At 38.3% G+C, this 14,792-nt stretch overlaps 2 protein-coding genes across 2 annotated transcripts; both read right to left on the reverse strand.

The window, feature by feature from the left end:
* Positions 1-379: 379 nt before the first annotated feature.
* LOC122638620 (glutamic acid-rich protein-like) lies at positions 380-775 on the reverse strand. Its single transcript, XM_043831479.1, has one exon. The coding sequence runs from the start codon at positions 773-775 to the stop codon at positions 380-382; it is 396 nt and encodes a 131-aa protein (XP_043687414.1).
* A 5,374-nt stretch (positions 776-6,149) lies between these two features.
* LOC122639366 (uncharacterized GPI-anchored protein At4g28100-like) lies at positions 6,150-7,368 on the reverse strand. Its single transcript, XM_043832201.1, has 2 exons — positions 6,712-7,368; positions 6,150-6,516 (listed from the first exon to the last, which is right to left on the reverse strand). The coding sequence occupies exons 1-2, from the start codon at positions 7,351-7,353 to the stop codon at positions 6,169-6,171; spliced, it is 990 nt and encodes a 329-aa protein (XP_043688136.1). The 5' UTR covers positions 7,354-7,368; the 3' UTR covers positions 6,150-6,168.
* Positions 7,369-14,792: the final 7,424 nt, after the last annotated feature.

The raw sequence follows: 14,792 nt of genomic DNA on the forward strand, positions 1-14,792 counted from the left end.
ATGGATGATCTGAGAGTCGGCTCAGGTAAGTTCGGATCGACCTCATTCTAGATGTTTCCACATGCCATCCTCTCACTGGTCAATAGTAATTTGGTTCATCAGAATACAACAAAACGAAACCTAAGAAGATCCTCCACCATCATCAATCTACGTATCAAATCTCGAATCTATCAGTGCTCCACCATGTAGCATGGTAAAACCTGAAAACAAATAAATGAACAGGGAATAAATCTGTAATCTAGAGGAAAATTTGTCAAGTTTGAGTAACTGATGGAACAGAGGGACAATGGACATCTTGATATGCACAAAACCAAACTGTGGTTCTAATGAAATCGAATACATGTTTTTCACGTTTGCCAAAAAAAATTTGGCATGTTTCTTACTCTCGCCACCCTCGTCGTAGAACTCGTAGTAGGAAATCATCCTCCTGTTTTGCTTCAATGTGATGATCATCACAGGTTTCAGCGTTTTCTTCTTCGTCCTCCTCCTCTTCGTAGTCTGTTCCTTCATAACCGCTGTAATCTCCATCACCTTTCTCGTCTTCGTCGTCGTCGTCGTCATCATCATCATCCTCATTATCAGTCTTCTCATCAGCTTTGATTCTATCCTCGTCTTCTTCCATGCTAATTTCATTATCTTTATCGCTGCCATCGACTTCCATTTCTTCTTCTTCTTCTTCTTCTTCTTCGATGTTGGTGAGTGCATAGAGCTCTTTGTCTATGAAACCTTCAGACTTGGAAACGATAAAATGGTCTTCACCGACAAAAATAGCCATCGCAACACACAATGACTGATCACTCGCTGTCGATCTCACTGAATTGTGCAAACTGGTCTCAAAGGTGTGAGACTAAAATAACGATGGAATAGAATGTCATTGAAACGAAAAGCTCCAACAATTTGCAGACCTGAATGACTTGACCATCCACAAGCTAAAATGTTATTGAAGTGGGCAAGTTGAAGGAATTGAATTAGAAATAGATTGACGAGTTCGTCTAGTTTGTGTAAGAAAAGGAGTTCCGTTTCGGATTAATTGGGTTACAATGAATTAAAGTTTGATTAGGACTAGGAGTAGAGGTGAAGTGGAGTGGGTCGGTTGGGTTACTTCTAACCCGACTAGAAAGCACCCAACCCATAGAGTAATTAACCTGATCTTACCACTATGACAAGGTTTTTAAACTCGGAATCGGGCATTGAGTCGGTATCTTTGGATTCCGATTCAAATCAGTTAAAATCGGTTTGATCAGAATGAAAAAGGAGAGGAGGACAGATCTCTTTAGATTTTAGATGTATAGATATTTTTGTGTTTTTGGTTGAACGAAGTAAGAGATTGACAATTGGAAAGAGAGATTTTTCGTACAACTTTTTACGGATCCATTGTTTGTTGTACAAAATTGACAGAAATCTGAAACAGCCTCAATTTATTCCAATGAACGTAGAAGCACCATGGTTCGTAATATCGGATTGGATCGATCAAAATAATTGGTCGAATCGGTATTGGCCTAGCCCGATCCTAATTAATGACTGATCCTGCCCGCTATTAGTAGATCGCTGTCTAGGTCGGTCTACCCTGCCAGATCCCTCAATCCGATACACATGAATTTTTTAGGTTTTTTAACCAATTTTTTGAAAATTTCCCTTTTTTTTCATTTTTAATAGGGAAAATATCATCCCCTCCCCTCTAAGTTGCCTAATATCAATCCAGTACCCAAGTTTTGAAAAATATCTTCTCCCTCCCTTACTTTATAAAGTTACTATTAACTGTACCCTAACCGTTAAAAATGCCATTAAGTGATGATGTGGCATATATAAAATTTCTAAAGCCCCAAAATACCCTTGATATAATTATATTCCAATTTTGCCCTCCCTTACTTTCCCAATTTTGCCCTCCCCTCCTCCTTCCGCCAGCACCGAACCCCTCTGTGAAACCCTTCTTTCATCCTCTCCTCTCCTCTCTCTCTCTCTCTCTTTCTCAAGGAAAATATATTCTGTATGGAAGCAGAGAAGCAAACAATCATTCTGCAACCCCTACCTACCTTCTCGTGCAAGGTCTGAAGAGTGAAGGATTGATCATTCGAGCCAATACCAGTGCCACCTAAACATTAATCGACAAATAACTTCGAATAAACACCACCGCCGCCAACCCCTGCAGGTGGATGCCCAAATAGAGCTTATCCATCTAAATCCCCAAAAACAAAAGCCCCAAATAACTACCACTGAAGGCGTCTTCTTCTCCGCCGGAATCCCCATTCCATGTTTTGAATCCCCTATTCAGATGGCAAGTATAAAGGAGATGATGGGGTTTTTGAGGCTTTTTTCTCTTTTCATGGTTACATGCTTTTCTCCATGTTGCAGAAACCCACTTTTGCTATCGAAAATGCAAGCAAGCATTCTGTATTATTTCTTCCACTTTTCTTTTCGAGAATGATTCTGAGATATTCTTCTTCTCTTTCTTTTAGTCTTTTGTGGTATACTTGGGAGCCCATTCTCATGGTCAGAACATCTCTCCAAGCCGTTTTGAATTAGTTGCAAATTCTCGTAACAAGTTTCTGGGATCTTTCTTGGGAAGGTGAGAAATGGAGAACTTTCACAAACTGAATCTAAAAACCCTTTTTTCGTTTCTTCATCTTCTTCTTCTTCTTCTTCTTCCTCGCACGCCCCACCCCTGCAACATCGCCCTTCTCTTTTTTCTCTTTCGCACAAGCGATGAACACCGCCGCCGCCGATCCTCTTCCACCACCAACACCACTGCGAGCACCACCGCCAGGAACCCTGCCAGCACCACTGCAGCCCCTTATGCGTCTTCTTCCCCCCAAAAACCCCCTGGTCCCAGTCCCAGGTTTCCGCTAAGAAAACCTTTTTTCGTTTCACAGAAACCCCTCTTTCACCCTAAGAGGGGTTTCGCAGAGGGGTTTCACAGAGAGGGGTTTCGGTGCTGGCGGTGGAAGAGTGGTGGCGATGATGGTGGTGCTGGGAAGAAGAAGTGGTGATGATGGTGGTGCTGGCGGAGGAAGGAGAAGAAGGGGAGGGCAAAATTGGAATAAATTAAAATATAATTATCTGAAGGGTATTTTGGGGTTTTAAAATTTTATACATGCCACGTCATCACTTAATGATGTATTTTAACGGTTAGGATACGGTTGATAGTAACTTTATAAAGTAGGGGAGGGGGAAGATATTTTTTAAAACTTAGGTACTGGATTGATATTAGGCAAACCTAGAGGGGAGGGGAATGATATTTTCCCTTTTTAATATTTTTGTATCAATACCACAATCGATTCTGCAAAACTCAATTTTTTGCCATGTTTGACTGATCCTTATGATTTTAACCTATTCGAATCGATATCAGCCTTGACTGATCTTGGAATTACAAATAATGAGAATCAATTAACAGATCACCATCTTATCACCTAGGGTTAGGCCTGTAAACGAATCAAATTCAGCTCGGATGTGATCGGATCTGGATATTCTCTAGTCGAATATGGATACCTCTAAACAGATTTGGATGGATACGGATGCGGATCGAATTCAGATTTTCGACCATCCGTTTACATCTATGCCTTGTGTAACCCGGATCTTCCTCCACCTAGTGGATATAATTCATGCTCAATTCGTATCTCTTAGATCATGATTCTCTTTTCCTCATATTCTAGAACCTCAAGATCATTATTTACTTAATTTCTTTATTATTAAGTATTCGGATTTTTTTCCGGACGGATTTTTATTAGAGTATTTGAATTTTTTTCTAGATATCTCTAAACAAATACAGATGTCTCTAAACAGATACAGATGCAGATCGAATTCGAATTTTCGATTATCCATTTACAGCCCTACCTCTTAGCCCTACAATCTCTTAGAAAATGGACTGGAACTCAGATCAATCAGGCCCAATGGTGAACAGTTCAATAATCTTATCATCAGATCCAATTGGACTGGACTGGGAAGGAACCCATTCTTCTATGGTCCATAGGAAAATTTGAGCACCAACTAAATGGAAATGGTGCAGGCCCATGCAGAGCATCTTTAAAATTTTATGTAGGCTCAAGCCTGTGGACATTGTAACTAAAATTCAGGCTACGTAGAAGGCCACCCATGAATGCCTGTATTTGGATCAGAGCTTTGGCTGTTGATGAAAATGGTCTGGCCAATTATCTGGTTTAGACCACAACCAATACTCCAAGGTGGCAATGGTTAGAAACTGATAACATTAAAGCATACTTAGGCAAGCTTATTGTGCTTATGCTTCTGGACTTCCAAAACCCAGTTTCTAAAAAGATAAAATTATGAATTCAATAGAATTAGAACGTTGGACTGAGTTTTCCTTCAACCACAGTCAATGAGTTATCTAATAACCGGAGGCCCTCGATCGATTGGTGTCCATAGGGGATCAGACATAGTAAGGAGGGTATGTTCGACCATTCGTAAATAGTGGGATTAGATTTTTATCCATTGATGGGGCATGGGGGTTGTGATCCTTACCTGAGTGGTGAGGGAAAACTTATTCCTATAACATTTTAGAATGGAGAAATATATATATTTTTTTATCATCCAAGAGGTAGAGAGAATATCTTCATCCACCATATTGGTTACCTTGTGATTGGACTCTTGGATAGTGAGTTCCATCATTAAACTCTACTTCCCTTCCCTCTATTATACATGGTTTGTGGAACCATCCTTACCCAATCAAATCCAAGGGTCAAATGTGGTGGTCTAAAAGGTTCATTCTATACCATGGGTGAAGAAGGAAAACTCGGTGCCTCTAGAATAGGGAAAAAGATTGCTACACAACCAATGTGCAATTTCCCTCTCACAAGTTATTTTTTCATTTATTATTTTCTTATTTAGTTTTTGAAATAGTGAGCTTCATATGGATAATACTTTTTTCAGAATACCTATTGGTGTAGCATTTAGACATTAGGAGCAAGAAGTCTACTACATACATGGTTTGGGCAACTTATTAGTTCGGGTATCAATCAATTTGGTTTCGGTTCAGCTCAAGTTGCAACATGTGACAATTAAAATTGAACCGAAATAGAATAGAAGTCTTTTTTTCAAACCAAAACCAAATCGAAATGGTTCGATTTAAGAACCGAATCTCTTAAAAAAAAAGTCGATTCCCAAAAACAAAGCATCCAAGAAGGACAAAAGCCACGAAGAAAGATATGTCGCGACAAACATTCATCCGCTATTCTCTCCTTCTGCCATGTGCTTGTGATGGAGGAGTTCTGTGGCTGTGCTCTTCATCTCTCTCGCTCCCTCTGATTTTTTTTTTAAAAACTTCGCCTCGAATTTTTTGAGTTTTCTCTCTCTTTCTTCGAACGTGTTTCCCAGGAACGAAAGTTACATCGGATTTCAAGCGTTAAAAGGTTATTGTAAAGACTATTTTGTAATAGAAAATTTGAAATATTCTCTCTTTTTACGCCACAACGACCAACATCCCTCCCTCTACTCTCTCTTGCTCGAGTTTTTTCCGGTCGTTTAATTTCTCGAGAAATTTTTATTTCCTTTTTTTTTTTTTCTGGTGACCGGATTGATGATTTTCTTATAGACGATAGATCCAAAAAAACAAAAAGCCAAATCCTGAAAGCTAATGAGACTTTTCCCAAGACGTAATTACCAATTACCAAGACAAGATTCTCCGTTCGTTCCAGTAAAACAAACAGAGGCAACTGCCTCAGACCTTAGATACCACCACTTCCCTCCGTTCATAATCTCTCCTTTTTAATTTCTTACGTAAGAAAGCGATAGTACAATTATAGTCAACGAAATGACCTAGATACCCTCAAATAATATCCACCAACCGTGCCCCCTTTTTCTCTCTTTCTTTTCCAGGTTTATCACAATTCACTACGGTGTATCCACGTGGCAGTGCCTGTGTTAAACACGTAGGTCCAAAATGGACAAATTAGTACAAAATGGAAATTACTAATTAGAAGTAAAAGCGTCAAACGAATCAGTTAATAGAGTAGGGAGCCGTAAGTAATTTTACACAGTGATTCACCAAAAATTGCAAAAGCAGAAAAAAAAACAAATCCCTCCCCTCAACCTGTAGCCTGTACTCTCACGGATCTTGCGGCTTTGCCAGCTTGTCTTGTTGCTTCACGTGAAGTGGAAGGACAGTCTCGGTATTCGAAAGGATTTGTTTCTTTTGTTTTTTTGTCGCTCAGTAATTCAGAACAGAGAAGAAGAAAGGATGATAAGGGGCAGAAATGTAAATAAACAGATGATTAAAGGAAGACGACGAAGAGAAGGAGGAGCGTTCGATGAATCGAGTCTCTGGAATTGAAGAGAATCAACGGCCAAGGGCATGTTCTCCTGATCAGGACTACACGTGGACTGGTGGGGTGGGTACGCACTGTACATGATAGCCCTCAGCACCGCCGATACCGTCGGTATGTACGCCGTTTTGTTCCTTGCTAGCAGCCACGTCAGCCCCATGAGCTGGCAATCCCTACTAAACATCTTGCTTGCCCTCCCGTCATCTCCTCCACCTGTCCCATTCTTCCCATCTCCCTTCACCTGTATTCACAACAACCAACAAAAGGGTACTTTCGTCATTATACATCATCAACCATTGCCAATAATGTAACCATGTGCACATGTTTGTGTATGAAGATGAAAAGGACTTGCAGAAGGAAGAAATGAATCAAATTGACAACGATGGCGGAATCAAAGATATTAGAGAGAGGGAGAGAGCGATGACTGTGAGTTTACCTTCTCTAGGGCTCCAAGGCACTTAGTGCAGCCAGAATAGGAAGAATTCCGGCAATTCCGCTCCAAGTTCTTCACGGCGGCGGTGGGTGTGGCGTTACGGTGCGAAGAAAGGTTAAACGCAGCAGGGCAACTCAATGAAGAGATCTGATGCAGACGAATCCCGCAGAAACACAGTATTGCGTCGCAGGTCGCGTTTGGTTGAGGAATGTGGATGTTGCGGCTCTCAAGCGACGTCTGCAGTGAATTCACACACTTCTGAGAATCGTCCGGCATCATTGGATCATCCGACGAAGACGCCGGAGCATCCACCGGTATCTGCAGCGCCGAACTAGCATGGGCAGCAAATAGCCACGCGGCTAGCACAGGACAGCAACGGCTACGGTCGAGGTTCCGCCCGCAGGCCTCACTCACTCCGCCGAAGAGCTCGTCTGAGAGATCTAAATGGCAGGTTTGTGTTTGTGTCTGGACTGGAAAAGCTGGAACTGTGTTTGGACTGGAAAAGTTTCCGGGGTTTAATGGCTGTTGCGGGCCTCCTTCGGATTGCGATGGAATTTCGGCGATGGAACATCTAAAAAACAGAGATGACAGAACGACGAGAACCGCAGTTGTTTTGAAGGCCAAGGAAAAAGCGGATAATTCCATTCGTATATCTCTTGGAGTAACCTTCTTCAGAGATAGCAGAAACACAACTAATTAGAACACGAAGAACGATAAGGAGAAGAACAAATCATCCAATCCGCTTCTTATAGAAATGTAAAAGATGAAAAGCAAAAGGAAAAGGAAAAAAAAAAAGCAGGGGAAAAACTTGAATCTCGGAAGGGAAGCAAGGGCGATACCTTGGAATCTACTTTACCAGAAATCTTTCGGAGATTCCACGAGCAAAACACTTTCCTCAGTATTAAACCTGTTCCACTTTCTTTCCCTCAAGGTGATTCAACCTTTCTAAAGCCCCAATAGGATGTAGCAGAAGATTCAAGAGATATTCAAAGAGAAGAATTTAATCGTTAATCTGCAACCCAGTTCGTCAAGCTTCGGCAACCTCAGAAACAGAGAAGAACGAGAGAGAAGAGTGGAGATGGAAAACTACAAATTCTGAAGTTCACGAGAAGGGAAAGACTTACATTTGATTTGACAGTGACTCGGTGAGTGATAATACAAGAGATTAAAAATTGAAGAACAGTTTCCAGAAACCCAAAAAGAAAATGGAGTTCTTAGGGAGAAAAGATATGGAGGGAGCAGGTAGGGCAGAGTAGACTGCAGGAAGATTCGCCAAAGCAAGACTATGAGAAAGAAAGGAAGGGAGTGGAGAGCGAGAGAGGAATCCAAAAAGAAAGAAAAAGAAAAGAATGGTATATATAGATAGGTGGATAGGAGGAGGATTATTAGAGATTATTAGAGGAGAGATGTGAAAGGACGAGAGAGAAAAGTGAGAGAGATAGAGAGATGGTGGCTCTGGTTCTCATGTGTGATGTTTGTCTGCTTGTGTCGTGGCGTCCTTTTCTTTATCATTCTCTCTGGAGTCTGATGTGGCTCTGAAAAAGTTTTTTGTTTTGGAGTTAGAGAGGCTCAGAACCTATTGAGCCACTTCATCGTCTCCACTCTTCACCGCACTCAGTCACATTACTCACACCTGCAACTCCACTGATTCTGACCCATTTTAATCGATTTTGAACGATTCAAATCAGATTCTATTCCGATTCTGATTTAAGAAACCTTGGTAGGGCACCTTGGTAAGTCATTTGTGGTGGTGGGCTACTGGGCTTTTGCAACGGCAAAAAAAGAAAGAAAGAAAGAAAGCTGGCATAGCCACAGGGGCGCACAGAAGATTGGGGTATTGTTCTGGTTTTCCATATCTGACCCCATCATCTCAACAGTATTTCTCGTGTGCTCTCTGGATAATGTGTAAAGTAAAACATTCTGAATTTATCTGCTCCCTCGACTTACTAAAATACCCTCTCAACAGTCTATACTTTCTATAAAATCGAACCATGGTTTACTCCTCTCCATAGATGGCTTAAATTGAATATAAGATTAGTAAATCCACTTTGTATGTGAGCTTTTTCTTTTTTTTTTTTAAGAAAATGTGATCCATTATCCAGTAGCCATGGTTTGAAGTATCGGTATTATATTTCCTGTATCGGACGATATATACCGGTTTTACAAGTGATTGATTTCAAAACCATGTTGATACCATATCAGTGATAAGATAAGGGGTAAAATGGTCTAAAAGATTTATTTAAAACAAAAAAAAAAGAATCAAGGGAAAATTCTCTGATATGACCAATCCGTGCCAATATTGATCCAATTCCAGTTGTCCAGTTGATCGATACCCATTCTGGGTCAGATAGGTCTTGGCCTTAGTGGAGGGGGAGCTAACTAACAATACCCTCAAAAGGGAGGGCATATTTGGCATTTAAATTGACTCCTGGGACAAAATTATGGAGCCTGAAATCTGAACAACCATTAACCAAAGGTCAAAAGTCTATATGGTTTGGTACCTACAATAGTACTGGATACAGACAGAAGTCCTTTCCTGGGTGACAGCAAAAGCTGGAAAAAAATGGAGCAAAAGAAAGGTAGATAGGAAAGAAAGAAAAGAGACAGTGCATAAAAGAGGCAGTGGAAGTGGAAGGGAGATGAGCTGTTTTAGTCACAGATTTGACCCTTTAATCTCATTTCTCTATATATTTATCATGAAATTTTGTTCAAAGAACAATATTCCTCTCACTACATACAATCCATCTCTGGTCGGTTTAAATCATTTAATTAAACGGTTCGGTTCGATATCGATAAATGGTTTTGGTTTAATTTTAACACTCTTATCAGTTCTTAAACCTACTAATGACCAATGATTAAACAATAATCTCTGATTAATTGCTTACTATTTCTTCTTGTCTTACTATATTTTCCTGTTTCAAAGGAGGACCACACTCAAAAAGCAAAGAAGTAAGGGGGGAAAAGAACAAAAGAGAAAGAAAAAAGCATGGAAGAACAAAGACTAGAAATTAAAAAGAAAGAGAAACCTAACTAACATTATAAGACTTAAGAAGACCAAATACAAGATGACTATCATATACACAATCATTCCAGCAAAAAGATTACAAATCCCATGGTTTTTTTTTTAAGGTTTACTGGAGAGCTTTTTCAGGAGTAGATGTTTGATGTTTATTTTATGTTTTTAACTGGACTTTTTCATACAGACCAACTTATAGAATCTTATTTTATTTCTTTAATTTGAATTAGTGAGAGAGGCTGAGTGGTTGTTTAAGATGCTTTTTTAGGAGGACTTTATCTTTACTTTTAAGCTTTACCAAAAAAAATATCTTTACTTTTAAGACTACTTTTAACTTTTGTATTCTATTTCGTTTTTAATACATTATGGAATTGAGAGATGATAATATGATAATTAGAAATGGTAGGTATCGCGGTTGTTCTTTGGTAATTGAGCTCTGAAAAGGATAACCCAAAAAGTGGTAATCATGGCATTGCAAATCCATTTTTGATTTGTGGAAAGACTCTATAATCAGATCTTGGTATTATTAGTAAGGGGGAAGGAACGTTAGCTGAGCGTGTATGGTGCGCTGCATTTGTGTCAAACATAGGCATGTGAAATGCATCCTTAGAAATGGAAATTCTTGGGAATGTGACAGTCATTTTCAATCCAATAGTTTAAAGTCGATCATGTACATACACGTTGTGCATAAAAATTTTTATCGAAAAATATTAAACAAACTTATCATTAAAAAATCCATTTTCCTTTTATAAAATATAAATAAGTCCATGTCAAATTTGACATTCTATCTCCATTACGTATGTGAAGTGTCAAACATAAGGCATGTGAAATCATCATCGCACTCCTTAGAAAATGGAAATTCTTGGGAATGTGACAGTCATTTTCAATCCAACAATTGAAAGTACGATCATGTACATACACAGTTGTGCATAAAAATTTTTATCGAAAAATATTAAACAAACTTATCATTAAAAAAAATCTATTTTTCCTTTTATAAAATATAAATAAGTCACATGTCAAATTTGACATTCTATCTCCATTACGTATGTAAAGTGTCAAACATAAGGCATGTGAAATCATCATCGCACTCCCTTAGAAAATGGAAATTCTTGGGAATGTGACAGTCATTTTCAATCCAACAATTGAAAGTACGATCATGTACATATACAGTTGTGCATAAAAATTTTTATCGAAAAATATTAAACAAACTTATCATTAAAAAAAATCTATTTTTCCTTTTATAAAATATAAATAAGTCACATGTCAAATTTGACATTCTATCTCCATTATGTATGTAAAGTGACATATCTCTCTCTCTCTCTCTCTCTCTCTCTCTCTCTCTCTCAACAAACAAAGATATTTAAGTTCACTTCCAAACAACAGGGTTTAAAGAATCATAATCGAATTTGTTGAATCAGAGTTCTGCTATCCACATGGGGACGGCTGGGTATAGATCTAAACCCTCCATGGGGGTGTGGGACCTGTCTCTAGGGTGTGGGACCCACACCCCAAGGAGGGGTCAGATTTGTCCCCCCCCCCATCCCCATGTGGGTATCTGATATGGATTCAATCAATTGTACCTAATTTCAATTCAAACATGGGTTGGATTCACACTCTATGTTTTGAGAAATATTTATCATCGATAAAAAGGGGGAAAAAAATAGAATCTGTCTATAGAAATGCAGTGAATGTGCTGAACAAAAGGAATATGCAGAAAGTGGTTGATGAATCTCTGATCAAAGTCATTCAAATATAATTTTAATAATATGTTGGTGAGAAGGTCTACAGCCAGTAGTCTAGCCTCTACCAATATGAAATGACATATCTGCCCTTATTATAGGAGGAGAGAGATAGGCACATGAGGTATTAGAGTATGCTAAGCCCCTGCGTTCAAACACATGAGTGCACTAAATTTAAAAACCATCCTATTTACCATAAAATAAAAAATCTCATCCATACTGATGTCACTCTGCACGATCTCAATAGCCTCCTGACCGATACAAAGACTACACGATCAGGCAGCGATCTCTTGCCTTCGTTAGGGGAATGCAAGAACTCCGCCGCATGGAATCCATACAGCGGAGGTTGCCATACCTAGTGACTCACTAGTCACTATGGATCAAGTGGAGATGATTGACTTCCTAAATTTTGAAGTGTAACATAAAATATTTCTAGCTTATTGGAAGAAGATTGATACAACCATGACACATTTAACAGCTTAATATTATTGGTGTTCTTGCCTTCGGTTGTGTTTCTATTTTTTTCTGGTTTAAATCAAGTGGTTTCAAGCATTATTCATGAGCAAAGCAATCCAATGCTTATATCTTTAAAGCTGAGTTTTTTTGTTTTTTTTTTTTTTTTGAAAGGGTAAATAACACTTACAGTATCTAATAATAATCATATATTAAATATGATTAACCCGAGATGGAGTTTTTTTTTTTGTTTTTTTGATAAAGCGATATGGAGACTTATAGGTACTTGCACTTGTTAGGGCCTTGAATAGAACTCATACTTTAAAGCTAAAACCTCCCAATCTCCCAACTCCCATTCCCGCAACTCCATCAACCTCATCACTTTGCCCTGTCCTGCTCCCACCACCACCATCTCCCAAGTCCCACCTGTTCCCTCACCATTTCTAAATCCCTATTGCTTGGTGACATTTTCCCATCATAAAGGGTATCCTCACTCTCTTCTCTATAAGAAACAGACTTTTGCCCAACTTTTGTACTTTGACCACTCCATCTCCTTTCAAGAAACTTCGATTTGAAATTGAAGTGGTTGTTAAGTTCCTTGGCCATGCGATGATCATTATTGGAAGGCGGTTTATATATTATGGCATTAGAAAATATCAGTCTCACATCTAGGTGTCAAAACCTAACCCAACCGGTACAATCAAACGTAATCAATCAAAATACTTGGAGTGAACCGAACTGATCCTTATCAAAAGTTTTGAACCGGAGTATGACAGGACCAGCTGAAAATTGGATCGCACCGAACTAACCGATATCTAGACCGAAACTGAACTGGATGAAACCGACAAAAAAAGCATTAATTATGATGTTATGATGATTATCCATTGATTTTAATATTAGTGAGAAGATTTATAGTTATTAGGGAAAGTGTTACAAATCAATGAATATGATGTTATGATTAAGAAAATTATTTTGTAACAATGCTTCCATTGATTTCCTTTTGCACTTGTGATTTCAATATTAATTATCTTCTCACTGATTAGTTATCCATTGATTTGAATATTAGTTACTTCCCCTTACAATGATAAATAATTATTTGATTTGTAACAATGATTTTGCTAAAAACTCCATAATCCATTGATTTTAATATTTATTCCCCTTTGTTTTGATATATATATATATATATTTTTTATTTTTTTTATTTATTTATTTATTTATTTTTTTTATTATTTTTTTTTTTGGGTGCAGTGTTTTGATTAACACATCAAATCAAATTTCTTCTTATTCCATGTTGTTTACTTGTTTAACTTGGGAAAGATTAAATAAATTGTTTTTACCAAATCCTTCCTCACTCTCTTGTAATACTTAAAGGGTGTGTAGGGTGCATGAACATTTAGAAGAGGGATTGCCATTACATGGGTAGAAAAATGATTGATTTTGAGGCTAAAATTTGACAATGGGACTTATCCATATAATTCTTTAGATATCCCATAGTTGGATTTGCCTAATCAGCTTTCCATGTGAAAATGAGAGCCATGATTACAATGAATTTGTCACTCGTGTGGTGACAACAATATTTTGTTTCCCAAAGCTAACCTTCTCTCCTCCATCTCTCAAAAAAAAAAAAAAAAAAAAAAAAAAAGTTCACACCAGCTAACTTAGTCATTTTCTTAATGCAAAATGAGAATATCAATAGAATTGGGGGGGATGAATCCAAGCCCCCAATCCTATTGATATTCTCGTTTTGCATTAAAAGATGTGACCATTCTAACAATTGGATCGATAGGTCTAAGATTAGGTTAGCCACATGTCAAATTTCAAGACCTAATACAATCAGATACCAACCCCATGTATTGGCATGCATCCTCGTATTTTTTTCATGCCATCCATGTAATGCTCATGCACCCTCTTGTAGTCCCTAGATTTTCAGAACTTCAATTTGCAATTTCATTAACTCTGTTTGGGCTGAAATTTGAAACAGGCTAGGAACCTTAAGATCTACCTGTCCCACAAAATTTGAGCTCATCTGATTTATCAAATGACAGAAACTTGGGCATCCAGACAAGACTATCAGGATGGGCCTTCCTGGGTAACTTGGCCCTAAAAGTACAACAAATAAATAAGATGATAGGCTTATTATAGATTGTGGTTGGAACAAAATATTCATGTTCTGTTCATATTTGTTCCCCATTAACTTTACTTAAGAACAAAACAAACAAGCAGAGGATCATAAATTACACACATTGTTCAAATCCATGCATCTGTGAATTGTTTGTGAAAAAGCAAATTACATCTTACAATTCTTTAAGGATGCCCCAAATAGATCCTACAAAACAAGGGCATGCCTATTTCCATTTTGTGGACATACCCACATACAAGACTCTGACAAGAATGGATGCTTTTCGCCTTTTTTCCTTTTCATCGTAATTCATACATCACAATGTTATATTGTATTGTCCACTGTGACATGCTTTCAGTCGCTTAAACTAAGTTAATCTTTCAAAATCACTGCCAGCTTCACAATTTAGTGTGCATCAAATCAATACAAAAAATATGACTCCTAACACACAGATCTAAAATGGTGCTTCCTAACCCCCACTCCCCCAAAAGAGTTTGAGAGAGATGGAATACCATGTAAGGAATGGAGCAAATTTTAAAAGAACCTCAGAGAGAAAATGCAGCTACACAGGTAACTAAATATTGCACGTTTGATTTCGACATTCAATACATGATTAGAGTTTCTACCATATCACTCTTTGATTGTAAATCCGAGACAGTTTAGCATTCCAATCCCCACCCCTCTCAATACCTGATTAGAGTTTCTCCCCCCCCCCCCCCCCCAAAAAAAAAAAAAAACACTATTTTAAATGTACGAG

The sequence above is a fragment of the Telopea speciosissima genome, chromosome 9, assembly GCF_018873765.1.
Source record: "Telopea speciosissima isolate NSW1024214 ecotype Mountain lineage chromosome 9, Tspe_v1, whole genome shotgun sequence".
NCBI lineage: Eukaryota > Viridiplantae > Streptophyta > Magnoliopsida > Proteales > Proteaceae > Telopea > Telopea speciosissima.

What these genes read in the sequence shown, in the direction of transcription:
- LOC122638620 (XM_043831479.1), bottom strand. Translation starts at nt 775, where the DNA reads ATGGCTATTTTTGTCGGTGAAGACCATTTTATCGTTTCCAAGTCTGAA.
- LOC122639366 (XM_043832201.1), bottom strand. Translation starts at nt 7,353, where the DNA reads ATGGAATTATCCGCTTTTTCCTTGGCCTTCAAAACAACTGCGGTTCTC. An exon ending in GCCTTGGAGCCCTAGAGAAG is followed by an intron (nt 6,517 to 6,711) that starts GTAAACTCACAG and finishes TTGTGAATACAG; the next exon opens with GTGAAGGGAGATGGGAAGAA.